A 27,523-nucleotide genomic window follows, 5' to 3' on the forward strand; every position below is an offset into this window, starting at 1 on the left:
ACTTATCATTAAGAAATCTAATAATTTTTTGTAGGTTATTTTGGATTTGTTTCACATGCAGTCATATCTTCTGCAAATAAAATCAGTTTTATCTTTCAATCTTTATACCTTTTACACCTTATTTTTTCTTCTTATCTTATTGTAATGTTTAACAGAAATAGTGATAGCAAGTATCCTTGTCTTGTTGACAATCTCAGAGGGAAAGATGTCAACATTTTATTACTAGATACTATGGTTAATTGACTTACAGTTAATATTTGTATGTTTTTTCCATCTTTAATTTTTAAACTTTATATATTACTTCATTTTTAAAATGTCTCTTTAAAACAGCGTGTAGTGGAAATTTGTTTTTTAACCAATGTTTATCTTTTAATTGTAACATTTAGTCGGTTTATATTTATGTATATATATGTGTATGTGTGTGTGCATATATATGTACACACACACACATGCACATATATATGTATGTATGTCACCTTACTAAGTGCTTTCTATTTTTTCTGTCTATCCTATGTTATTTTTTTTCTTCCTTGCCAGCTTTTGGATTGTTAAGGATGTTTAATGATTCTACTTTTCCTTATATTAGCTTGGAAATTGTATGCTTTTCTATTATTCTTTTAGGTTGACTCTAGAGACTACACACATCCTTGACTTACCAAAATATGTTACCTGGTACTTTGGACCTTTTCACAGAAAAAAAAATGCAAAAATTGTAGAACACTTTAACTCTTCCTATGTACCTTCCCACTTGTATGATATTGTTTTATTTTCACACTTATTTGTAACTCTCAAGCTATTAAATATTCTGTAACTAATTTATTTAAATTCACCCCGATATTTACCTTTTAGTGTTTTCTTTTTCCCCCCTGCATTCTAAATGTTCTATTTAGAATAATTTTCTTTCTGCATTTGCCTTTCCTTTAGGGCTGGTCTGCTGGCTGCAGATTGTCTTAATTTTTGTTTGTCTGAAAATATCTTTATTTCACCTTTGTTCTTAAAAGGTTATTTCTGCCTGATATAGAATTTTAGATTAGCAGTTATTTTCTTTTAGACGTTGAAATATCAGTCCAGTGTCATCTAGATTCATTTGTTTGTTTTGGTGGAGAAATTAGTAGTTAGTCAGTGCCTTTGAAGGCAATGTGGCTTTTTCCTCTGTTGCTTTTAAACTTTTCTCATTGTCTTTGGGCTTTAACAGATTTACTATGTTATGCTTAGGGGTGGTTGTCTTTTTTAATTAATAAGTTTATACAATTCTTCATAGGTTTTTTTTTTAATTGTGGCTTTGTGTCTTCAGTTTTGAAAAATTCTCAGCTATTGTCTCATCAAAATATTGGTTCTGACACATTATTTCCTTTTCCTCTGTGACTCTAATTACTTGTTATACCTTCTATAATGGATTGAGTTGTGTCCCCCCGCAAAAATATGTGTTAACTTGGTTAGGCCGTGTGTGGTTGTCCTCCATTTTATAATTTTCCTATGTGTTATAAATCATAATCTCTGCCTGTGGTTACAAAGGATTAGAGTGGGTTGTAACATTCTTGTTCAAGTCACGTCTCTGATCCAATGTAAAGGTAGCTCCCCTGGGGTGTGGCCGGCACCACCTTTTATCTTTAGGAAGCAAGCAGAGAGTTGGGGGCCTCATACCACCAAGAAAGCATTGCCGGGAGCAGAGTGCATCCTTTGGACCTGGGTTCCCTGCGCAGAGAAGCTCCTAGCCTGGGGGAAGATTGTTGAGAAGTCCTACAGAGAGAGAAAGGCTTCCCCTGGAGCTGATGCCCTGAATTTGGACTTTTAGCCTGTTTTACTGTGAGAAAATAAACTTCTCTTTGTTAAAGCCATCCACTTGTGGTATTTCTATTACAGCAGCACTAGATAACTAAGATACCTTCTCACTATATCCTTAGAGCTCTCACCATCCTTTCTTTATCTTTCAGCTTTTTTATTTCTCCATGCTTCTTTCTGGATTTCTAGAAATCTTTTTGTCTGTGATGGTTAAGGTTGTGTGTCAATTTGACTGGGCCATGATTCTCAGTAGCTTGGCTGTTCTGATGTAATATGGGAGCTATGTAGTGAAGTAATCAATTCCAAAATGAGATCTGATATAATGACCTCCATGATGTGATCTGCTATGAGCAGCAAATCAACTGAAAGGAGAAGCCCCTAGCCTGACCCACGGACTTGGGACTTTCCAGTCTCTAAAATTGTGTGAATCATTTCCTTGGTATAAACCTCTCTCTCTCTCTTTCTCTCCCTTCCTCCCTCTCTCTTTCTCTCTCTCTCTCTATATATGTACACACATACAAATGCATATATATATATATATATATTTACATACATATATGTATACACACACACACACACATGCTTCACTTGTTTTGCTTCTCTAGAGAGCCTAGAGAACCCAGCATAAGACATTTGTTACTGGGAATGGTTCTAGAGAAACAAAATTGTAAGGATGAGTTTTCTAAATTGGTTCTCAAGTATGGTTAGTCTTAAAGATGTTAATAACTCTGCTTACAGGAGTAAAAAGGGCACTGCTAATCCATGGCATGAGGTGGTAATAGAAATACACAAAACATCACCAATAATGATCAAGTATTGGTGAGAGGTGAGGCTCTGGATGATTGCATGTTTGATATCTTTCTACAATTTTGTCAGAATTCACAAGTATAAGAAAGCTGGTTGGTTGGTCCTACTTTCACTAGACAAAGTAGTGAAAGAAAGAGATGAGCTCAGGGCTTCAAAGCTTAAGCACCACATAAATGACCTTAAAGTTTCCACTTGTGCGTTGAAAGAAAGTCTTATTTTTTGTAGTAACAGAGCTGATATTGCCAAAAACCAAACCCAGAGTCTTACCATAAAAGTGGCTGAATTACAGCACCAGCTGAAGTCCTAGCTTTGAATGGTGTCTGAAGTTAAAGTGAAGGCATCGATTGGGAAGAAATGGGATCCTGAAACTTGGGATGGGGATATATGGGCAGATAATCAGGAAGCCGGGGACATGGAGCCTCTACATTCCATTGAATCATTCCAGCCAATAGAAGCACCCTTCTTACTCCCACCTAAAGAGATTACTCCATCTTTGTTTGCTAAACCACCCTTCCCAGTAAAACCATTAGCCCCACCACCGCTGTCTCAGGAGATTAACACAGCTGTGTCTGAAGAGCCTTTGTCTGAGTTATCTCCTGGAAAGGCGTCTGGGTTATTGCCTGGGCCATTGCCTGAGGCAGATGCCTTACAAGACATTGGTGAAAGTTATCAGAACACATCCCCAACACTCATTTTTGCTTCTAGACCTATAACTAAGCTTAAGTCCCAGCAAGTCCCAAAAGGTGAAGTACAAAGCATGACCCAGGAGGAGGTATGCTTCACTCCAAAAGAACTCATTGACTTTTCTAATATATACAGACACCTGGAGAATATGGTGGGAATGGCTATTAAGGGTGTGGGATAATGGTGTAAGGAACATAAAGTTGGATCAGCCTGAGTTTATTAATATGGGACCACTGAGCACAGATTCTTCATTCAGTGTTTCAACTGAAGAGGTTAGCAAAGGATCTAATAGTTTACTTGGTTGATTTCCTGGAGCGTGGATTATCCCCACACTAAATCAAGTTGAAGTGCCAGAACTGCCTTTGTATATTGTAGAAGAAGGAATCCAAAGGCTTAGGGTAATTGGCATGTTAGAGTGGTCTTATCAGGTTAGACCCACACATGGAGTTCCTAGAGGACACACCTTTTACCACAATGGTGAGGAACAAATTCATGAAGGGAGCCCCAGCATCTTTGAAGACTGGTGTGGTTGCTATTTTATGTAAGTCAGATTTGACAATGGGAACTGCCCTAATTGAACTAAGACACCTAATTACAATGGTGGTGCAGTGGTTAAGAGCTTGGCTGCTGACCAAAGGATTGGCAGTTCAAATCTGCCAGCTCCTCCCCTGTGGGGCAGTTCTACCCTGTCCTGTAGGGTTGCTATGAGTTGGAATTGACGGCAATGGATTTGGTTTTGGTTTTGGACTACAGTGGGGCTGATTGTACTCTGTTGTGGTAGGGACCATGTGGCAGCACTCAGTTAACAAAGATATGGTGGACCTGATTACCGTAATGGACAGTGGAGTCAAAGCATTAGTCAGAATATTCTGACTTGTATGGATTTATGGCATTGGCTACTTAGTCATAGTGTCCCTCGGAGTGAAACAGATTGAAAATCTACGAAACATTTACTTGATCTGTACAAGTGGAAGAGTTCTCAGTCAAGTGAACGGCAATCTAACTTGTATCACCAGAATAGAGAGTCATAGCCCCTCAATCAGTTCCCAGACGAGGCAGTTTACAGACCCACAACCCCTTGAATGAAGGGGAGGATGTGTCCCCTTGAAGAAGGACTCCGCTACACTGCCAAAAATGTATATTGTTAATCTTTCTCCCAACCTTCCCCAGAGGGATCTACGGCCTTTTATGAGAGTGATTGTTCATTGGGTAAAAGGAAGCAATCAGACACTTCGGGGATTACTGGATACTGGCTCTGAACTAACACTAGTTCCAGGGGACCCAAAATGTCACTGTGGCCCAGCAGTAAGAGTGGGGGCATATGAAGGTCAGAAAATTAATGGATTCTTAGCTCAAGTTCATCTTACTGGGTCCAGTGGTCCCTGAACCCATTCCTGTGGTGATTTCCCCAGTTCCAGAATGCATAATTGGAATAGATACACTCAGCAGCTGGCAGAACACCCACACTGAATCCCTGACAAGTGGCGTAAGGGCTATTATAGTAGGAAAAGTGAAGTGGAAGCCATTAAAATTGCCTCTACCTAGGAAAATAGTAAAGCAAAAGCAACACCACATTCCTGAAGGGATTTTTCAGAGATTACTACTACCATCAAAAACTTGAAGGATGCAGGCATGATGATTTCCACCACATCCCCATTCAACTCGCCTGTTTGGCCTGTGCAAGAAACAGATGGATCTTGGACAATGACCTTGGATTATTGGAAATTTAACAAAGTGATAACTCCAAATGTATCTGCTGTTCCTGATGTAGGTTCATTGCTTGAGCAAATTAATACATCTTCTGGTACCTGGTACGTAGCTATTGATCTCGCTAATGAGTTTTTCTCCATACTTGTTTCAAAGGACCACCAGAAGCAGTTTGCCCTCACCTGGCAAGGCCAGCAATACACCTTCAGTGTCCTACCTCAGAGGTATATTAACTCTTCAGCCCTATGTCATAATTTAGTCCTAAGGGACCTTAATTGCCATTCGCTTCCACATCACACTGGACCATTACATTGGTGGCATTATGCTGATTGGACCTAGTAAGGAAGAAGTGTCAGTGACTATGGACTTATTATTGAAACATTTGCATGCTAAAGGGTGAGAAATTAACCTGACAAAAATTCAAGTGCCTTCCACCTCACTGAAATTTCTAGGGGTCCAGTGGTGTGGGACATGTCGAAATACTCCTTCTAAAATGAAGAATGAGTTATTACATCTGGCCTCTCACACAACTAAAAAGGAGGCACAATGCCTAGCGGGCCTCTTTGGATTTTGGAGGGAACATAGCCCTCATTTGAGTGTGCTACTCCGGCCTATTTATCAAGTGACTGGAAAAGCTACTAGTTTTGAGTGGGACCAGACCAAGAGAAGGCTGTACAACAGGTTCAGTCTGCTGTGCAAGTGCCTCTGGCACTTAGGCCATATGATCTGCCTGACCTAATGGTGCTTAAAGTGTCAGTGGCAGATAGAGATGCTGTTTAGAGTCTTTGGCAGGCCCCTGTTGGTGAGTCAGCACAGACTTAGGATTTTGTAGCAAAGCCCTGCCATTCTCTGCAGATACTTTCCTTTTGAGAAGCAGCTTTTTGCCTATTACTGGGCCTTAGTAGAGACTGAACACTTAACCATGGGCAATCAAGTCATAATGCAGCCTGAGCTGCCCATCATGAACTGCATGTTGTCTGACCCACAGAATCATGAAGTTGAATGTGGCCAGCAGCACTCCATCATTAAATGGAAATGGTATATACGAGATCTGGCCCAGAGCAAGACCTAAAGGCACAAGTAAGTTGCATGAGGAAGTGGCCCATGGTCTCTATTCCTGTCTCATTATCTGCCCTCTCCCAGTCTGCACCTATGGCCTCATGGGGAGTTCTTTATGATCAGTTGACTGAGGAAGAGAAAACTCGTGCCTGGTTTACAGATGGTTCTGTGCGATATACAGGCACCACTCAAAAGTGGACTGCGTCAGCACTACAGCCCCTTTCCGGGACCTCCCTGAAGGACAATGGTGAAGGGAAATCCTCCCAATGGGCAGAACTTTGAGCACTGCACCTGGTTGTTCACTTTGCTTGGAAGGAGAAATGGCCAGATGTCCAATTGTATACTGATTCATGGGCTGTGGGCAATGATTTGGCTGGATGGTCAGGTACTTGGAAGGAACATGATTGGAAAATTGGTGACAAGGAGGTATGGGGAAGAGGAAGGTAGATAGACCTCTTTAAATGGGCCAAAGCAGATATTTGTCTCTTGTGAATGCTCACCAAAGGGTGAGCTCAGCAGCAGAAAAAAAATTTTAACAATCAAGTGGACAGGATGATGCGTTCTGTGGAAACCAGTAATCCTCTTTCTCCAGCCACTCCTGTAATTGCCCAATATGTTCATGAACAAAGTGGCCATGGTGGCAGGGATGGAGGTTATGCATGGGCTCAGCAACATGGACTTCCACCAAGACTGACTTGGCTATGGCCACTGCTGAGTGCTCAATCTGCCAGCAAAAGAGACCAACACTGAATCCCTGATATGGCACCATTCCTTGAGGTGATCACCCAGCAACTGGTGGCAGGTTGATTACATTGGACCACTTCCATCATGGGAAGGGCAGTGTTTCGTTTTTACTGGAACAGGCACTTAACTCTGGATACAGATTTGCCTTCCCTGTATGCAATGCTTCTGCCAAAACTACCACTTGTGGACTTGCAGAATGCCTTATCAACTGTCATGATTAAAGTCAATGGAAAAATACAGCAGCCCAATTCCAGCATGACTACTAATGGCCCAGACCTTTCAGTAATGAAGGTTTGGGTCACCCCACCAGGCAAAGAACCACAAACAGCTGAGGTGCTTGCTGAGGATAAAGGGAATATGGAAAGGGTAGTGGAAGAAGGTAGTTTTAAATACCAGCTATGACCATGTGACCAGTTGCAGAAACGAGGACTGTAATTGTTATCAGTGTTTCTTCCTCTTATGTGTGCATCAAATATTTTTGTTTTCTTTCCTTATAAAATATAAGATATAAGCAGAGCTAATGCATTTTGATTTGGACATGTGTCACTTGTATCATGTTAGGCACAAGTATAATTCTCTGTATCTAGAGATTGTGTATGGTTTAGGGAGATGTGTTTAGGTGTCAAGGTGACAAGGTGTGAAATGTCCTGATTAAGGATCTGTCAACTTGGCCATGATCCTCAGTGGTTTAGCAGTTATGATGTAGTTTGGTAGCTATGTAATGATGTAATCACCTTCCTAATGAGATCTGGTATAGTGTAATCACCTCCCCATGATGAGGTCTGCTGTAAGCAGCCAATCAGTTGAAAGGAATTTTCCCTGGGGGTGTGGCCTGCATCCAATATATATGGAGTTTTTGGCAAATTTCACTGGGTTTTGCTCCTTCTGGATCCTCATCTGACCTCTGGTTTTTGGACGTGAGCTAGCAGCTTACCTGCTGATCTTGGGATTCATCAGCCTCTGCAGCCTGTGAACCAGTGGCCTACCATCTTACCTTCTGATCTTGGGATCCATCAGCCTCCTCATCCTGGGAGCTACCAATCTGCTGTCTGACCTGCCCATCTTGGGTTTGAAGGCCCATTCAGCTATGTAAGTCAGGAGCCTCCAGCCTAATCCACTGATTTAGGATATTCCAGCCTCTACGACTGCATGAACCATTTCCTTGATGTAAATCTCTCTCTCTATATATACATAGTTTATACACTTCACTGATTTTGCTTCTCTGGAGAGCTCAGTTTAAGACACTGTCCTATCTTCAAGTCTGATTTGTCGTATCTTTTATGTGATTAACCCCTTCGTAAGATGCAGTCTCACCATCCTTGCTTCTAAGAAGCATTCTGGTTGTACTTCTAAGACAGATTTGTTTGTTCTTTTGGCAGTCCATAGTATATTCTATATTCTTTGCCAACACCACAATTCAAAGGCATCAACTCTTCTTCCATCTTCCTTATTCATTGTCCAGCTTTTACATGCATATGATGTGACTGAAAATACCATGGCTTGGGTCAGGCGCACCTTAGTTTTCAAGGTGACATCCTTGAAAGAATACGACCCTGACGCACACCTCTCCTGACTTTAAACCAATCAGTATCCCTTTGTTCTGTCCAAACAACTGCCTCTTGATCTATGTAAAGGTTCCTCATGAAGACAATTAAGTTTTCTGGAATTCCCATTCTTTGCAATGTTATCCATAATTTGTTATGATCCACCCAGTCGAATGCCTTTGCATAATCAATAAAACACAAGTAAACATCCTTCTGGTATTCGCTGCTTTCAGCTGTATAATATTCCATTGTAGGTATACCATGTTTGTTTATCCATTCATCCGTTAACGGCCACTTGGATTGTTTCTCCATTTTGGCTATTGTGAATAATGCTGCTGTGAACATTGATGTACAAGTATTTGTTTGAGTCCTTTCTTTTAAATTTTCTTGGTATACACCCAGGAGTGGAACTGCAGGGTCATATGGTATTTCTAAGTTTAACTTTTCGAGGAACTTCCAAACTATTTTGCACAGTGGTGGCACTATTTTACATTCTTACCAGTAATGGACAAAGATTCCAATTTCTCCACATCCTTACCAACCCTTGTTATTTTTCTTTATAACAGAGATCCTAGAGAATGTGAGCAACAACATCTGTCAGTTTGCCATACTGTAGGGGCTTGTGTGTTTCTGTGATGCTGGAAGCTATGCCACCAGTATTCAAATACCAGCAGGGTCACCCATGGCGGACAGGTTTCAGCTGAGCTTCCAGACTAAGACAGACTGGAAAGAAGGACCTGGTGGTCTACTTCTGAAAAGAATTAGCCAGTGAAAACCTTACGAATAGCAGTGGAACATTGTCTGATATAGTGCCGGAAGGTGAGCCCCTCAGGTTAGAAGGGACTCAAAATATGACTGCGGAAGAGCTGCTTCCTCAAAGTAGAGTTGACCTTAATGACAGGGATGGAGTCAAGCTTTCAGGACCTTCATCTGCTGATGTGACATGACTCAAAATGAGAAGAAACAGCTGCAAACATCCATTAATAATTGGAACCTGGAATGTACGAAGTACAAATATAGGAAAATTGGAATTCATCAAAATGGGAAGAAACAGCTGCAAACATCCATTAATAATTGGAACCTGGAATGTACGAAGTACAAATGTAGGAAAATTGGAAATCATCAAAAATGAAATGGAACTCATAAAGACTTATATCCTAGGCATTAGTGAGCTGAAATGGCCTGGTATTGGCCCTTTTGAATTGAATAATCATATGGTCTGCTATGCCAGGAATGACAACTTGAAGAGGAATGGTGTTGCATTCATCACCAAAAGAAACATTTGAAGATCTATACTGAAGTACAACCCTGTCAGTGGTAGGATAATATCCATACACCTACAAGGAAGATCAATTAATATGACTATTATTTGAATTTATGCACCAACCACTGAGACCAAAGATGAAGAAACTGAAGGTTTTTACCAATTTTTGCAGTCTGAAATTGATCAAACACGTAATCAGGATGTACTGATAATTACTGGTGATTGGAACGCGAAAGTTGTAAACAAAGAACAAGGATTGTTAGTTGGAAAATATGGCCTTGGTGATAGGAACGGTACTGGAGATCGTATCATTGAATTTTGTAAGACCAATGACTTCTTCATTGCAAATACCTTTTTTCAACAACATATACACATGGACCTTGACAGATGGAATACACAGGAATCAAATCAACTACATCTGTGGAAAGAGACGATGGAAAAGCTCAATATCATCAGTCAGAATAAGGCCAGAGGCTGACTGCAGATCAGACCATCAATTACTCATATGCAAGTTCAAGTTAAAATTCAAAAAATTAGAATAAGTCCACAAGAGCCAGAGTACAACTTTTTCAGTATATCCCACCTGAATTTAGAGACTATCTAAAGAATAGATTTGATGCATTGAACGCTCATGACCAAAGACTAGACGAGTTGTGGAATGACATAAAGGACAACATACATGAAGAAAGGAAGAGATTATTAAAAAGACAGGAGAGAAAAAAAAGATCTAAATGGATATCAGAAGAGTCACTGAAACTTGCTTTTGAACGTCAAGTAGCTAGAGCAAAAGGAAAAAATGATGAAGTAAAAGAGCTGAACAGAAGTTTTCAAAGGGTGACTCGAGAAGACAAAGACTTCTTGTATTATGATGACATGTACAAAGACCTGGAGATAGAAAACTAAAAAGAAGAACATGCTTGGCATTTCTCAAGCTGAAAAAACTGAAGGAAAAAAATTAAGTTGCTTTACTGAAGGATTCTACAGGGAAAATATTAAACAATGAAGGAAGCATCAAAGGAAGATGGAAGGAATACAGAGTCACTATACCAGAAAAAATGGGTCAACGTTCAACCATTTCAGGCGGCAACATATGATCAGGAACTGATGCTACAGAGGGAAGGAGCCCAAGGTGCACTGAACGCACTGGTGAAAAACAAGACCCCAGGAATTGATGGAATACCAATTGAGTTGTTTCAACAAAAGGATGCAGCCCTGGAAGTGCTCACGCATCCATGCCAAGAAATTTGGGAAACAGCTACCTGGCCAACTGACTAGAAGAGATACATATTTATGTCTATTCCCAAGAAAGGTGATCCAACCGAATGTGGAAATTATCGAACAATATCATTAATATCAGAAACCCTGGTGGCGTAGCGGTTAAGTGCTACGGCTGTGAACCAAAGGGTCGGCAGTTCGAATCTGCCAGGCGCTCCTTGGAAACTCTATGGGGCAATATCACAGGCAAGCAAGCTTTTGCTGAAAATCATTCAAAAGCAGCTGCAGCAGTATATCAACAGGGAACTGCCAGAAATTCAGGCTGGGTTCAGAAGAGGACGTGGAACCAGGAATATCATTGCTGATGTCAGATGGATCCTGGCTGAAAGCAGAGAATACTGGAAATATGTTTACCTGTGTTTTATTGACTATGCTAAGGCATTGGACTGTGTGGATCATAACAAATTATGGACAACATTGCAAAGAATGAAAATTCCTGAATGCTTAACTGTGCTCATGAGGAATCTGTACATGGCTCAACAGGCAGTTCTAACAGAACAAGGGGATACTGCATGGTTTAAAGTCAGGAAAGGTGTGCGTTAGGGTTGTAGCCTTCCACCATACCTATTCAGTCTGTGCTGAGCAAATAGTCTGAGAAGCTGGACTGTATGAAGAACGGGGCATCAGGATTGGCAGAAGACTCAGTAACAACCTGCGTTATGCAGATGATACAGCCTTGCTTGCTGAAAGTGAGAGGACTTGAAGCACTTACTGATGAAAATCAAAGATCACAGCCTTCAGTATGGATTACACCTCAACATAAAGAAAGAAAAAATCCTAACAACCGAACCAATGAGCAACATCATGACAAACGGAGAAAAGACTGAGGTTGTCAAGGATTTAATTTTTCTTGGATCCACTATCAACAACCATGGAAGCAGCAGTCAAGAAATCAAAAGACCCATTGCATTGGGCAAATTGGCTGCAAGAGATCTCTTTAAAGTTTTAAAAAGCAAAGATGTCACCCTGAGGACTAAGGTGCACCTGACCAAGTGATGGTGTTTTCAGTCTCCTCGTATGCATGCAGAAGTCAGAGAATGAATAAGGAAGACAGAAGAAGAATTGACGCCTTTGAATTGTGGTGTTGGTGAAGAATATTGAATATAATGTGGACTGCCAAAAGAATGAACAAATCTGTCTTGGAAGAAGTACAACCAGAATGCTCCTTGGAGGCAAGGATGGCGAGACTGTGTCTCACATACTTTGGACATGTTGTCAGGAGGGATCAGTCCCTGGAGAAGGACATCATGCTTGGTAGAGGGTCAGCGAAAAAGAGGAAGACCCTCAAAGAGATGGATTGACACCAAACCAAAAAACCCAAACCGAATGCCGTCGAGTCAGGTGACCCTACAGTACAGAATAGAACTGCCCCATAGAGTTTCCAAGGAGTGCCTGGTGGATTCGAACTGCCGCCCGTTTGGTTAGCAGTCGTAGTACTTAACAACTCTGCCACCAGGGTTTCCATGGATTGACACAGTGGCTGCAAAAACAGGCTCAAGCATAGTAACAATTGTTAGGAAGGCAGAGGACCAGATAGTGTTTTGTTTCGTTGTGCACAGGGTTGCTTTGAGTCCAAACTGACTTGATGGCACCTAATAACAATAACAGAGAGTGTGAAGTGATATCGCATTGTGGGCTTGATTTTCATTACCCTAGTGACTGGGTTAGTGACTGATGATGTTGAGAATTTAATCTTGTACTTATTGGCCATTTGTAAGCCTTTGGAAAAATGTGCATTCAAATTGTTTGCTGTTTTTTGAATTGGGTTGTTTGTCTTTGTTGCTGAATCTTAGGAGGTCTTTATTGACTCTGGATCTTAAACTTTATTAGATAAATACTTTTCAATCATTTTATCCCATTCTGTAGGTTTTTTCACTTTCTTGATAATGTGCTTTGATGAACAAAACAGTTATTTTAAGATCTGTATGACAATCCTAATATGTATACCCAATATGTGAGTTTGTTTTTATTACCTCTTACTTCATTCACATAGTGTTTTTCTCCTTGTGTCCTTGACTATTTTTGATTGCGTGTTCATCAATGTATTTGAGAAATTGCTTGTTGAAATAATTTGAGTCTTAGAATGATATTATATTCCTCCAGAGACGATTTATGCCTGCCTTTCACAGGGGCCCTAGAAGATTTAAAGCTAAGCTGCAGCTCCTTAAGGAACTATCTGTTTCCAGTTTATCTTTGCTCCTAAGGTGTCGCCCTTCAGGGTTTCAACCTGAAAGGAGCTGAAGTTCATTAAGGCCTGTCCCTCTGGGTGAGCACAGGATTTTAATGCCTATCCATTGGTCCTGTGAAGCTGCCAGTACCAAGCCTTTCATCTGCCAGTTACAAGCTGGGCAAACAGCCCTCAGTGGCTTTACCAAAGAAGATATACAAGTGGACAGTAAGCGGTGAGCCTTGGATGCCAGACTCACCTCACTTGTATCCTTTCTTGATAATTCTTCACTTTTTGTAGCTCTCCAATATTTTTTTAATCAGAACTTTTTTATATGTTGTGCATCTTTTATAGTTGTAAACAGCAGGAAAAATGGTTCGAATTGTCTGGTCTTCCATTCCTGGAATGAGAAATCTTCACTTGTTGTATTTTCTATTGCTTTAATGATAAAATCAATTATTACCATTCAGACTTGGAGTAACAATGATTGAATTTCTTTTTCTTTTTTTATTTAGTTTTTTAGAACAGGAAGTTAGTTCTTTATTATATAAGCAATACATTTCCATGAGTAATGTGTGAAAAATATATGAAAGTATAAAGAGGAAATTAAAAATTCATAATTTTTGTCTTTATATTTGTTGTTGTTAGGTAGTATTGAGTCAGTTCCAACTTATAGCGACCCTGTGTATAACAGAATGAAACACTGCCTGATCCTGCTCTATCCTTACAACTTTTCTTTGTTTGAGCCCATTGTTGTAGCCACTGTGTCAGTCCATCTCATTTAGGGTCTTTCTCTTTTTTGCTGGCCCTCTGCTTTATCAAGCCTGATGCCCTTCTCCAAGGACTGGTCCCTGCTGATAACGTGTCCCAAATACGTGAGATGAAGTCTTGCCATTCTCACTTCTAAGGAACATTCTGGCTATACTTCTTCTAAGACAGACTTATTCTTTCTTCTGTCAATCCATGGAATATTCAGTCTTCTTTGCCAACACCACAATTCAAATGCATCCATTCTTCCTTATTCATTGTCTAGCTTTTGCATACATATATATTAGGTGATTGAAAATACCATGGCTTGGGACAGATGCACCTTACTCCTCAAAGTGACATCTTGGCTTTTTAACACTTTAATGAGGTCTTTTGCAGCAGATTTGTCCAATACATCGTTTGATTTCTTGACTGCTGCTTGCATGGATGTTGAGTGTGGATCCAACTAAAATGAAATCTTTGACAACTTCAGTGTTTTCTGTGTTGATCATGATGTTGCTTATTGGCCTAGTTGTGAGGATTTTTGTTATCTTTATGTTGAGGTGTAATGCATACTGAAGGCTGTAGTCTTTGATCCTCATCTGTAAGTGCTTCAAGTCCCCTTCACTTTCAGCAAGCAAGGTTGTGTCATCTTGTTTAATGCAGGTTCTCAATGAGTTTTCTTCTAATCCTGATGCCGATTCTTCTTCCTGTAGTTCAGCGTCTTGTATTATTTCCTCAGCATACAGATTGAATAAGTATGGTGAAAGGATACAACCCTGACACACACCTTTCCTGATTTTAAACCATGCCAGAGTATCCACTTGTTATGTTCGAACAACTGCCTCTTGATCTATGTACATGTTCCTCATGAGACCAATTAAGTCTTCTGAAATTCCCGTTTTTTGCAATGTTATCCATAATTTGTTATGATCCACACAGCCAAATGCCTTTGCATAGTCAATAAAACACAGGTAAACATATTACTGGCATTATCTGCTTTCAGCCAAGATCCATCTGTCATCAGGAATGATATCCCTTTTTCCACATCATCTTCTGAATCCAGTCTGAATTTCTGGCAGTTCCCTGTGGATGTACTGCTGCAACCATTTTTTAATTATCTTCAGCAAAATTTTACTTTGTGTTTGATATTAATGGTATTGTTCCATAATTTCTGTTTTCCGTTGGATCACCTTTCTTTGGAACGGGCACATATATGGATCTCTTCCAGTTGCTTGACCAGGTAGCTGTCTCCCAAATTTCTTGGCATAAATGAGCGAGCATTTTCCACGTCGTAGATGGGTGAGCACTTTCAGTGTTGCATCATTTGTTGAAACATCTCAGTTGGCATTCTCTCAATTCCTGGAGCCTTGTTTTTAACTAACGCCCTCAGTATAGCTTGGACTTCTTCTTTCGGTCCTCGATCATATGCCGCCTCCTGAACTGGTTGAATGTTGACCAATTCTTTTTGTTACAGTGACTCTGTGTATTCCTTCCATCTCCTTTTGATGCTTCCTCTGTCATTCGAGGCTTGAATTTTTTCTTCAGTTCTTTCAGCTTTTTCTTTCCTTTTGGTTTTTGCAGATTTCATTATAATACTTTACTTTGTCTTTCAAGCCATCCTTTGAAACTTACTGTTTAGCTCTTTTACTTCATCATTTCTTTCTTTTGCTTTAGCTACCTACTCTACATTCAAGAGCAAGTTCCAGAGTCTCTTCTGACATCCATTTTGGTCTTTTCTTTCTTCCTTGACTTTTTAACGACCTTTTGCTTTCTTCATATATGACGTCCTTGATGTCATCCCACAACTGGCCTGGTCTTTGGTCATTAGTGTTCAATGCGTCAAATCTGTCCTTGAGAAGGTCTCTAAATTTAGGTGACATAAACTCAAGGTTGCACCTTGGTCCTTGTGCACTTGCTCTAATTTTCTTCAGCTTTAACTTGAATAGAAACCCTGGTGGCATAGTGGTTAAATACTATGGCTGCCAACCAAGGAGTCGGCAGTTTGAATCCACCAGGCTCTCCTTGGAAACTCTGTGGGGCAGTTCTCCTCTGTCCTATAGGGTTACTATGAGTTGGAATAGACTTGAAGGCAGTGGGTTTTGGTTTGGTTAACTTGAACTTGCATATGAGCAATTTATGGTCCGCCCCTCACTTTGATCTGACTGATGATATTGAGCTTACTCATTGTCTCTTTCCACAGATGTAGTGTATTTGATTCCTGTTTATTCCATCTGGTGAAGTCCACATGCATAGCAGTCGTTTATGTTTTTGAAAAAAGGTATTTGCAATGATTAAGTGGTTAATATTGCAAAATTCTACCATGTGATCTCTAGCATTGTTTCTGTCACCAAGGCCATGTTTTTCAGCTACTGTTCTTTGTTTCCAACTTTCCCATTCCAATCATCAGTAATTATCAATGCATCCTGATTGTATGTTTGATCAATTTCAGACTGCAGAAGCTGGTGAAAATCTTCAATTTCTTCATCTTTGGCATTAGATGTTGATGTATAAATTTGAATAACAGTCGTATTAACTGGTCTTCCTTGTGGGTGTATGGATATTATTCTATCACTGACAGCCTTGTACTTCAGGATAGATCTTTAAATGTTCTTTTGATGATGAATGCGATGCCATTCCTCTTCAATTTGTCATTCTGGCACTTTATACCATATGATTGTCCAATTCACAATGGCCAATACCAGTCCATTTCAGCTCACTAAGCCTAGGCTATCAATCTTAAAGCATTCCATTTCATTTTTGACAACTTCCAGTTTTCCTTGATTCATACTTTGTACTTTCCGCGGTCCAGTTACTAATGGATGAATGCAGCTGTTTCTTCTAATTTTGAGTCATGCTACATCAGCAAATAAAGATCTCAAAAGATTTACTCCATTCACATCATTAAGGTTGACTCACTTTGAGGAGGCTGCTCTTCCTTAGTTGTATTTTGAGTGCTTTCCAACCTGAGGGGTCCATCTTCTGGCACTATATCAGACAATGTTCCACTGTTCTCCATAAAGTTTTCACTGGCTGATTGTTTTTCGAAGTAGATCGCCAGGCCCTCCTTCTTAGTCCATCTTAGTCTGGAAGCTCTGCTGAAACCTGTTCACCATGGGTGACCCTAATGATATTTGAAATACCAGTGGCATAGCCTCTAGCATCACAATAACCTGTAAACCATCACAGTAAGACCAATTGACAGACAAGTGGTGGTCTTAATATAGAGGTGATTATGTATATATTGCACACGAATCATACTTTCTTTTGTCAAAATTGAAGCCACATTTGTGTGTTTTTATACAGCTTTTCCACTCGTTGTAATATTGAGCATTTTCTCGAGCCATTATATAACCATCAAAACTGTGACTTTAATGGATCTCTGATGTTTTACCTTGTGGGTACATCACAATTTATTTCACCACTGCTAGATATTTATTCCCAAAAGAAATAATGTATTGATGATTATCTAGTTTCATAAATTTTGTTTACATCAATAAATAAAACGTAATTGACATAAAAAAAGATCGTGCCTTTTTTGCTATTATCATATCTATCCTTTCTTGAGAAGCAAGGAGAAATAATCAGAAATTGTTTTTCAAAAATAAAGTTAGCTGTATAAGTTTACCAAAAAGAGAAAATGTGCAGTTTTCAATACACATCAAAATGAATTTTTTTTTCTCTTTTCCCTAGGACATACCGAGGTAGAGCATATTTTAAACGACACTTTTATAAACAAGCAACTCAAGACCTTTCTGCTGCAATTCACTTAAATCCTAATAACTGGTTAGCACTGTATTATCGTGGCTGCTTATTTAGAAAGACTAACCCTTTGAGAGCACTACAGGATTATAGCATTTCAGGTATTTTGTCTTCAATCGAACTTAGATAGGAATCTGATCTGAGTTTCAATAACTCATTTTCATGGAGTGGAAATCTAATGTGATATGTATATTATTATATAGTAATAATATATATATATGTGTATACTTCTGTAATCTAATATAAGATACCATGGATTAGGTAGAAGTGTTTCTAATATGCACTGTTCAGTGTGTGTGAGTGTATTTGCCTGTATATATGTTTGTGTGGGTAACTATAGCAAGGAAATCTCTATATATTGAGTCCTGAGGATTTTTCTGGAAAGTCAGGTCTACTTCCTAGTCAGCTTGCTAAAATGGAAGTGAATGGCCCTGGTGGGCTATGTCCTACTCCATAGGCCCAGCTCAATGTTTAGTCAGATTCATAGCTTTTAACCCTTAAATTAAAAACAGACTTTAAGAATCCTCAGTATATAGATTACATCCATGGCTAAAAGTGGCCAGTTCTACCTTACCCTCTATCAAGTCCTGGTATAAGTATGTGCCCTGCTTAATGCTGGGCATAGAGTAAGTGTTCAGTAAACAGTCACCAGTGAGTGAATGAGCCCATTCTAACTGAAAAATTTCAACCAGAGCTCAGCACTTCAATCATGGCATTGTTCGCCTGGGTACAAAGTACTAGAATCCCATCATCCTGGTCAAGGCAATATCTAGAGATTAAGAGATAAGTAGACTGCCACAAAAAGAATAATAAATAGTTCCAGAGGGGAGGAAATCTCAGATAATCACTACTTGAATATCTCTAAGTCCAGTTGCCTTCTGAGGTCATGTTTCCCTTTCATATTCAAATAAAATAATTAAAATCCCATCCTGTCTGCTGTAAAGAGTCCAATGCCCTCCCCTCTATTTCTAGAAATTACTGTTAAATTCTCTTGTGATCCTTGTGTCTGATTTCTGGTCTCTGGTTGATTCTCCATCCTTGCTCACTCACTCACTTCTTGTGGTTACTGTTGTTTATGCTTTGTGCCTTCCCCAGGCCTTCCCTACGTTCCCCAATATAGCAACACAAGTATATTGTGTGTAATAGCCCGTTCCCAAATGTTTTAGCGTTCTGAGAATAAAGTTAGCACAGAGAACACACAACTTAAAATTGAAGATCAAACACCCGTTTTTCTGTAAGTTTATCTGGCTCTATTTTTTTTTTTATCAGCTCTGTCCATCTGCTGTCAAGTGGGCTCTTTCCTCACTGACTTTCTCTAATGGCCTTTTTCTCATGTTTCCCTCTTGTCCAAGTTTTAAGCTCTGCACCCCTCTCTTCACAATAATTCGAAGTCCCTGTTATTTAATTTGCAAAGAAAACTAGCTTGATTTTGGCCTCAATCCTTTACTATAAGCTTGCCCAAGGAGTTTTATCTTCCTCAATCAAAAAGGACCCTCAAGATATTTTTCTAAACTGATACTGTCTAATATTTACTGGGCATTTTAGTACTTGCCACGCACTGTTCTAAGTGTTATGTATGGAGTATCCCAACTAATATTCAGAATAATGCTATGAGTTAGATATTATTATTATCCCCATTTTACTGATGAGAAAACTGAGACACAGAACAGTTAAATAATTCTATTTTTTTTTTGCTTAACGAGAATTTTCCCATTTTTATGGAGCTGCTCACCAAAGCTATGGTCGCCTTTTTACTTGCTAGCCAGTCACACAGTGACTACAACAATAAGCTCAAACATAGCAACGATTGTGAAGATGGTGCAGCACTGGGCAGTGTTTCCTTCTGTTGTGCATGGGGTCGCTATGAGTTGGAACTGACTCCACGGCACCTAACAACAGCAACAGTCAATCACACTTCAAACTCAGTAGTCAGATTGCTTTCAAGTGATTATTTACTTCATCTGTATGATCACTGCTGGCGTAGTGGTTAAGAGTTGTGACTGCTAACCAAAAGGTCAACAGTTCGAGTCCACCAGTGCTCCTTGGAAACTCTATGGGATAGTTCTACTCTGTCATTTAGGGTCACTCTGAATTGGAATCAACTTGACGGCAATGAGTTTATCATTGCTTATGCCAAAGTTCAGCACTGTGGATATTTGTTTCCCAGATTGTGAACATTTTGCACATTTTTGGCAAAACTTTCCCTCCTTAGCCAAAATAGGCTTGAGAAGCTTAGAAGACATGGGTCAAACCTTGTAGTATCTCATATGCTAGCATGTTTTTGAAAGTGGTGGTTAATCATTAAGTGAGGAAGCATGAGAGAGCCACTCACTTGGAGTACCGGGAGGAGGCTCTTTTTGACCCATGCTGCTATTATTTGGAACCTGCATAGTCAGGTTGCCCATCTTGACTTCAAGTTCTGCTTGCCTTGGAGTAGCCTCTTTGTAACTGGCCTTCCTGGCTTATGTGTGTTCTCTGTTGACCTCTGCTGTCTTTCCTGGTCTGGAATTGTACCAGAGTCTGTTCCTTGGCCAGTAACAATGTCTTCCTGAGAATAAAGGCCATCCAAGGCAATGGTGCCTTTCTGATTGCAATCCACTGAAGTGAATCTGGAGAGTTAGATTTATCTTTTATCTTTGCCATTAATTGTCATCATGACCATGGACAATATACCTAGCTTCTTTGCACCTCAATCTGTTTATCTTTAAAGTGGACTGTACTGGATTACCATCAAGATTTCTTCCAACTGTAATGAAATTGTGAACCATAATAGCCACATTGTGACTTAAACAAATACATTTTTATGTACAGTACTACTTTTCACTCACCAAATACTATCAGTCATGGTAGATGTGTTTTATTTAGTGTAATGTTAAAAATAAGAATAAGCACTACGAAGGCTATATAGACTGAAATAGAGTTCCGATAAGGTTGTTCAGAACCTGAGTAAGATACATACTTTTGTTTTTAAGTTCTCATAAACGATGGCTATGAAAATCTAAGTTCTTTTCTACATCGGGGCATACTCTATGCAGAACAAAAACAGTGGTTCCTGGCAATTCGTGACTTTGAAACTGTTATTTCTCTAGAAAGGTAAGTTTTCTTTCTTATAGTTATCATTTTTGTATAAAATTAAGAAAAAAACTGAAATGAAAGAAAAGCTGTTTTTGTTTGTTTCCTTTTTTGTTACTATTGAGAACCTTGTAGAAAATCAGACATTATGAAGTTATCCTGGAATTAGAATACTACTTTAAAAATAGTGCCAGTTCTGAACTAAAACCTCTTTTCAAAATCTGTTTGCCTCAAATGCTTTTGCACGTTTCAGAGGTTAAATGGGCTTGAGAGGAGTTAGATAAATCCATGGATAATAAACCAACAGGTATTAAAAGGTGCTTGGAGATGCCCAGGCTAAAGTTTTTTGAATTTAACTTCAGAGAAAACTGTCATCAAGTTTTAAAATAGTGACAAAACATTCTACTTCATGTATCATTGCCCTGCACAACATATGAATCAGTGGGAGGAACCTTTTCTTTAGAACACCTAACTTCAAGAAAAAAAGCACAAGGAAAAAAGCCAAGAAAAAATGCCGATACTATTCAGAACATAACCAAAAACCAAACCAAACCAAGTGCCCTCGAGCCGATTCCGACTCATAGCGACTCTATAGGACAGAGTAGAACTGCCCCATAGAGTTTCCAAGGAGCACCTGGCAGATAGGTTCAGGAAAAAAACACATGCTGAAAGTCACACACACTACTTTAGTCAGAAAGCCAGGCAATAAAAAACACAGAATTTAATTACATGATTTCTCTTCTTTCTAATGAAGCATTCATTAAAATGGAAGGTGTTAGAAAGTGGAATAAATCATGGAATAAACCAATTCCATTCCAACGAGAAAACTTTACTGATCTTATCTAAGGTAAATTTTGAACTTGACTCAGGAAAGTCATGGAGCATGGCTTCATAATGATCACGGTTTTCTTTCGGACATTCTTGAGCCAGGAAGGGAAAGGAAAGAGCTCCTGTTCGAATGTAGGCAGCAGGAACTTTGACGTTTTATAGGCAAAGGGTCAGGGTTTCTACGAAGTTGGGCTATATAGGATGTGTAGTTCCCTCGTTTTAAAATGGAGGCATTGAACAGGGTAATTTCAAAGATTATTTCTATACTGAAATTTTTTTGATTTGAGAGAAAAAAACAATGTCTGTTTTTTCTCTCAAATCAAACAGAAAAGTGGCTGAGTTAATACCTACGCAGAGAGGACTTTTAACTCCAAGCCACCAAACCCTAGTATATTATTGTTTCTCACTGTTACTCATGGGGAACATAGCCTGAGGCAAACATTTTTTGAGATGAGGAAAACTAACCTTGTAATTCAAGATAACTCCTAATTAAGTCACAGAAGGGTAAAGTAAAAATAAGTCATTATTAAGCCAAAGAAGCAACAAGGAGACTTTAGGAATTCTGTTCTTAGCACCTATTCTACAAATGTTAATTCCCTGTTAAGGATTTTCTAAAGAGTGTTTATAATTTTTAATAGAGAGTAGTTAATTTACTGTGCTTTATTTTTTTTTTAGTAAAGCGTAAAAAAATACCCTGATACATATTAATATGTGTATTTCGTTAGGTTTTCATAATAGGAAATCATTTAGAATAATTAAAAATGTCTAATAAGATTTTACTTTCTTTTTTTTCAGAACTGTTTCTTTGGCTTATATAAATATTGGCCTCATACATCTGCTACACCTGGATAACTATGTTGAAGCCATCTGGCAGTTTTCGGAGGCTATTAGAATTGATCCTTTATATATTCAAAGCTATATTTGTCGAGCAGAAGCCTATCAGAAGGTATTCAAGGTTTGAGAATCTTGACTTTTAAAAAAGCTTAAAGTTTCTGAATATTTGTTAAATAGTATATTAATGTATTCTTTTCTTTAGCTAATTGCAGAGGCTAATGTACTCATAAGTAATAAATGTTTAACAGATAGAGTTAACTATAATTGCACACTTATAAAGCCTCTACTTACTAGGTGTGCATTTTTATGTCTTTCATTTTCTTTTTTTTATAAAGCCTGTTTTTTTCCTTATCATGAAAGTACTAGATATTTTACTGTAGGTTATGCACACACACACACACACACACACACATAGACAAAGGTAAGAATAAACTAAAACCATCAATAATTTCATACTCTAGGGGACTTACTGTTAGCATTTTGGAGTCTTATTGGTCCAGTGTTTTGTGTGTATGTGTGTGTGCGCGCACACGCGTGTGTATGTGCGTGTGTAGTTGTATGGGTGCGTGGGTGGGTTTAGAGAATGGAATACCAACTGTTCATACTTTCTTTTAAATTTTGTTTAATTTTTGCAAGTTATTTAAATTAGAAAATATAAATATAATATAGTCTTAGTGTAACAAATTCAAGCAGTAAATTTAACAAAAGTTCCCTCTGACACCAATCAAATCTGACTTCCAGAGATAACCACTGTTAACTGTTATCTCTGCCTTTCAAAACAGATACCCCTTTTCACCACTCCACCACTAAGCACCCTGTCCAAGACACAGCCATTTTTCAGCAGGATTACTGCAGTGCCTCCCGGTCTTTTTCTTTTTACTTCCGTTTTTCACTCCTTTTCAATAAATTTTCAAGTCAGCAGTCACAGTGATCCTGTTAAAACACAAGTCAAATTATTTCACTTCTTTGCTCAAAAGCCTTCAATAGTTTCTCTTTGCACTCAGAATAAAAGCCAATCCTTCCAAAGGCATGCAAGACCCCACATGAGCTAGCTCCTAATTACCTTTCTGCCTCCTCCTACCAGCTCACACTGCTTTGGTCACCCCGGTTTCAGTCAGGATAGGCTAGGTTGTGCTGTAGTAAAAAGCAACATCAAAATCACCGTGTTAAAAATAACAAAGGTAGAATTCTTGCTCACACTGCATGCCCATTCATGGTTGGCTGGAGGCTCTGCTCCCCATTGTCCTGATTTTAGGACCTAGGCTGATGAAGGAGCCACTATTGGAATATTGTAAATTGTCATGGCAGAGGAAAAGATCTCTGGAAGGTCTTTTCACCTGAAGTTAAAAGCTCTGGCTCAGGAATGACACATGCTTCTGTCCTTGAGGGCCAGGAAGACAGCTGTAGATATTTGGTGAACAGTACTAATGACTACTATAGTTTATCTTTTTGTTCATGACACCTTTGGCTTACTTTCTCTGCTATAAGCAAAATACACTCACTTTCTACCTAAGGTTAATGACCTAAAAGTACTAATCTGTTACAGTGTCAATTTCAAAGACCTGGATCTCTGGGTAATATCTCTGCCCTAGGCTTAGATGTGCCTTTTCAGAATAGTCACAGTACGCACTCTCATTCAGAAAGGAGAACGGGAACACACAGTTGATGTGGCCAGTATTATAGAAAGAATCAATGTTTACTCGTTATTATATGTTGGTGCTAAATAGATCTCCTTTTTCACCCTTGTATCTTGTTTCATTAATTGATTCATTTATTCATTGATTTTGATGCAAATATGTTTTTTTCTCACTTATTTTTAAGTGGAACTGACTTCTACATTTTATTTTACTCTACTTCACATGCTGGTTTTTTTTAATACAGTCACGTTTGGTGGAGAGGGCTATATGGTTGAGGAAGAAAGACTGGAAAGCCAAACCAAAAAAGGAAAGAAATTTCTTTCCTCTCATTTCCCCCAAAACACGAATTATGATACGATCATATTTGTGTAAGATTAAATATAATGTAGGTGTATGTCATCATTCCTGCAAATTAAAGATAAATGGTTAAAAAAAGACTTTGCACTATAAAATTTTTTTTTAGTTCTCTTTATCCCATTTATTTTATTGATTCTTAAGGAAAACATGTATTAGAAGATGTTACTACAAAATTTCTGTAGTGAATGGTGGGAGGGGATACATGTTGTAAAGGAAGCAATTATTATTATTAGGAACTAAGTTTCTGTTTGTTACTCAACAGTTGCATAAATTGAAAAACTCAGTAAGAGATTTATCTTGTGCTATCCATCTTCAGCCAGATGGAATCCAATTATATATAATAAGGTATGAGCATAGAAATACAACTTTTCTTGGGATAACTTCACATTCGAGCTGATTGCTGGGATCCTTAATTCTCTAGTTAAATAACTGGGGTTTTTGATTCTTCTAGCCTCCTCATTTTACACTTAACCTTCCAGCAATTGCAGTCTCTGAATCAGCAAACCAGATGTAGTTATTATTTTTGCTAAAATTGAAGATAATTTATCACATAAGATAACCCAATCTTTTCCTTTGTTGTATTCCTCCATCAAAACTTAACAGTTTAGTGTTCAAGTTATTTGAAGGCTCTCTAGATTACTGGTTATATAGTTAACACATACCTCATGAGAGTAATGTCAGAAATGCCAACAGTTGTTTTGATTGTGTCCACAAAAAAGATAAACAAAACCTCAGGTAATTAAAACATAAACCTTAGGTAATTCAGTGGGGGGAAAAATGACACATTTAACTTTATTTCAAATGCAGTATTTAGAGCTTGCTATAAAGGGACTCTTTGGTAGTTATAAATCATCATTACCAAAAAAATGTTATAACTTTTCAGGAATTATATAGACTTGGGAAAATGATACAGAACGTTGCTTTCTGATTGTCTTTTAATGTTGTGTCTTTTAATTTTTGAACCACATTTTGGTTGTTTATACAAATACTTCTCCCCTTTTATATCCCTTGAACTTGGTTTATCTTTTAATAATTTCTCACTGACAGCATAATATTTTAAATACAGACAATTGCAAAAAAATATTTGAGTATTTTTCTTTCAATATCACATTTTCTTAATTGTGTTCTCATCACATCTCCGTGCTAATTGGTCTGTTTAAACTATATAAAATGTTTATAAATCTTCGCATTGTTTTTGTGTACATAAAAAAATGAATATATTAGCGATTATATTATACTGGTAACATTTTAAGTAACTATTTACAGGTAGTCCCTGGCTTATGATATATTTGAGTTACACGAACTGCACTTAGAACTGTCCCTTTTAATGATTTGTGTATTTTTTTATGTTTTTTTTAATTAATTTATATTTGTAAGTTTATATGTAATGTTTCCAACTCCCAAAGACAAATAAGGTTCAGATTTACAAAGTTACTGATAATAGAAGGTGATAATAATGAAAACTGAAAAAAAAAAAAGATATTTGACTTATGTCAGAACTGACTTCCTATGGAGTCGTTGGAATGTAGCCCCTTCATAAGTCGTGAACTACCTGTATGAGAAATTTTATTTTAGAATAATGATTTTAACTGTTTAGAATCAGAAAGCTATTATTTCTTCCAGAGGACAATATCTTCTTGCAATGAGACAATTTGATCTTGCAAAGTTCACAATTTATCAAGTAGCAGAAATGAACAAAGGTAAATACAATCAATGCAAAAATTTATCTTAAAAAGAAATACCTCTGTAAAATTCTTATGCTATTTTCAGTAGCTGTATACAGATAATATGGGGGAGGATTGATGGTTCCATGGTAGAATTCTCACCTTCCATGTGGGATACCTGAGTTTGATTCCTGGCCAGTGCACCTCAGACACAACCATCATCCATCTGTCTAAGGAGGTTTGCATGTTGCTATGATGCTGAACAGGTTTCGGCAAAACTTCTACACTAAGATGGACGAGGCAGAAAGGCCTGGAAATCTTCTGAAAATCAGCCAGTGAAAACCTCATGGATTACAATGGTCTGGTCTGTAACCAGTCATGGCGATGGCACAGGACCCAGCAAAGTTTAGTTCAGTTGTGCACAGGGTTGCTATGAGTCAGGGCTGACTTAGTGGAAGCTAACAACAGATGTATGAAAGATTCACTTAAAAGTCAGATTTTGAAACTTTAAAACTTCAGTTTCATATCTGCATCATCAATTAGTAAAACAACGATTCATAACTATACCACCAGGGTTTCCATGATTCATAGCATAGTGAATTTTGTGGGAGACATTATTATAGAAAATAACAGACTTATAATTTTAATTGTTTGTAATTGTGACGGCTTACTGTTTTCTGGTAATAAATAGATTTTAGTATAATATTGATTTGTTAATTCGTTTTATATAGGAAGATTTTTTGAATTGCTTTTCCTTAAAATAATTATACTAAAGCCTGGATAACTTGGCAAAGATGCCACAAGACATTGATAAGCCTTTCTGTTTCTTTTAGGTCTCATTGAGTTGAGTCCTGTACAGCAAGCACTCATTTATTCATTTTGTGAAAACCACGACAAAGCCATTCAGGTCTTACACGCAATCACTTTGAGTAAACCCGAGATAACTGTGTATGCTCTATTAGCGAAAGCCCAAATGAAGGCCAAGAGAAACAAGGTGAAAAGTCTTCTGAGTAATGTTTACTTAAACCTGATATATTGATATTGGAATTGATATATTGTTCTTAGTCTGACTGTTTAAATACTTTTTACAAAACTAAATTATACTATTTATTTCTTCTTTCACTACCATCTAGGTTGTTTCCATTTGTTTTGTTAGCTTTTAAGAATATGGCTGATCTAAATATTCTTTTTCATGTCTTCTGTTAACATGTGATGTAGTTTTCCAGGATATATTCATAGGAGTGGAATTGCTGGTATATAGAGAATATGAATGTTCAACATTTAAGAAAATGATATGTTGTTCCATAGAGTTGTATTCATTTGTTCTCCCACTTGCTGTGTAAGTGTTCTTGTATAAGTATTCCTGTTGATCTGTGCGTCCTTTATGATGATTGGTATTGTCAGACTTCATTTTTGCCAACCTACTGGATAAAAAAAGAGCCCTGGTGGTGCCAATGGTCTCCTTGGGAGAAGACCTGGCAATCTGCTTTTGTAAGGATTACAGTTAAGAAAACCCTATGAGGCAAGTTCTACTCTGTCATGTGGGGTCCCTATGAGTCGAAATCAACGTAACATCACCTAACAACAAC

At 38.2% G+C, this 27,523-nt stretch overlaps 1 protein-coding gene across 1 annotated transcript in view; it reads left to right on the forward strand.

Annotated features, from left to right (window-relative positions):
- The window catches only part of TTC6 (tetratricopeptide repeat domain 6), a 248,623-nt gene that overhangs the window by 173,650 nt on the left and 47,450 nt on the right, over positions 1 to 27,523 (forward strand). Inside the window, exons 13-18 of the mRNA XM_003408458.3 lie at positions 17,474 to 17,643; positions 20,515 to 20,635; positions 22,238 to 22,388; positions 24,533 to 24,615; positions 25,894 to 25,970; positions 26,768 to 26,928. Of these exons, the coding sequence (XP_003408506.3) occupies positions 17,474 to 17,643; positions 20,515 to 20,635; positions 22,238 to 22,388; positions 24,533 to 24,615; positions 25,894 to 25,970; positions 26,768 to 26,928 (763 nt within the window). The remainder of the gene's footprint in view (positions 1 to 17,473; positions 17,644 to 20,514; positions 20,636 to 22,237; positions 22,389 to 24,532; positions 24,616 to 25,893; positions 25,971 to 26,767; positions 26,929 to 27,523) is intronic.

The sequence above is a fragment of the Loxodonta africana genome, chromosome 10, assembly GCF_030014295.1.
Source record: "Loxodonta africana isolate mLoxAfr1 chromosome 10, mLoxAfr1.hap2, whole genome shotgun sequence".
In the NCBI taxonomy this organism is placed as follows: domain Eukaryota; kingdom Metazoa; phylum Chordata; class Mammalia; order Proboscidea; family Elephantidae; genus Loxodonta; species Loxodonta africana.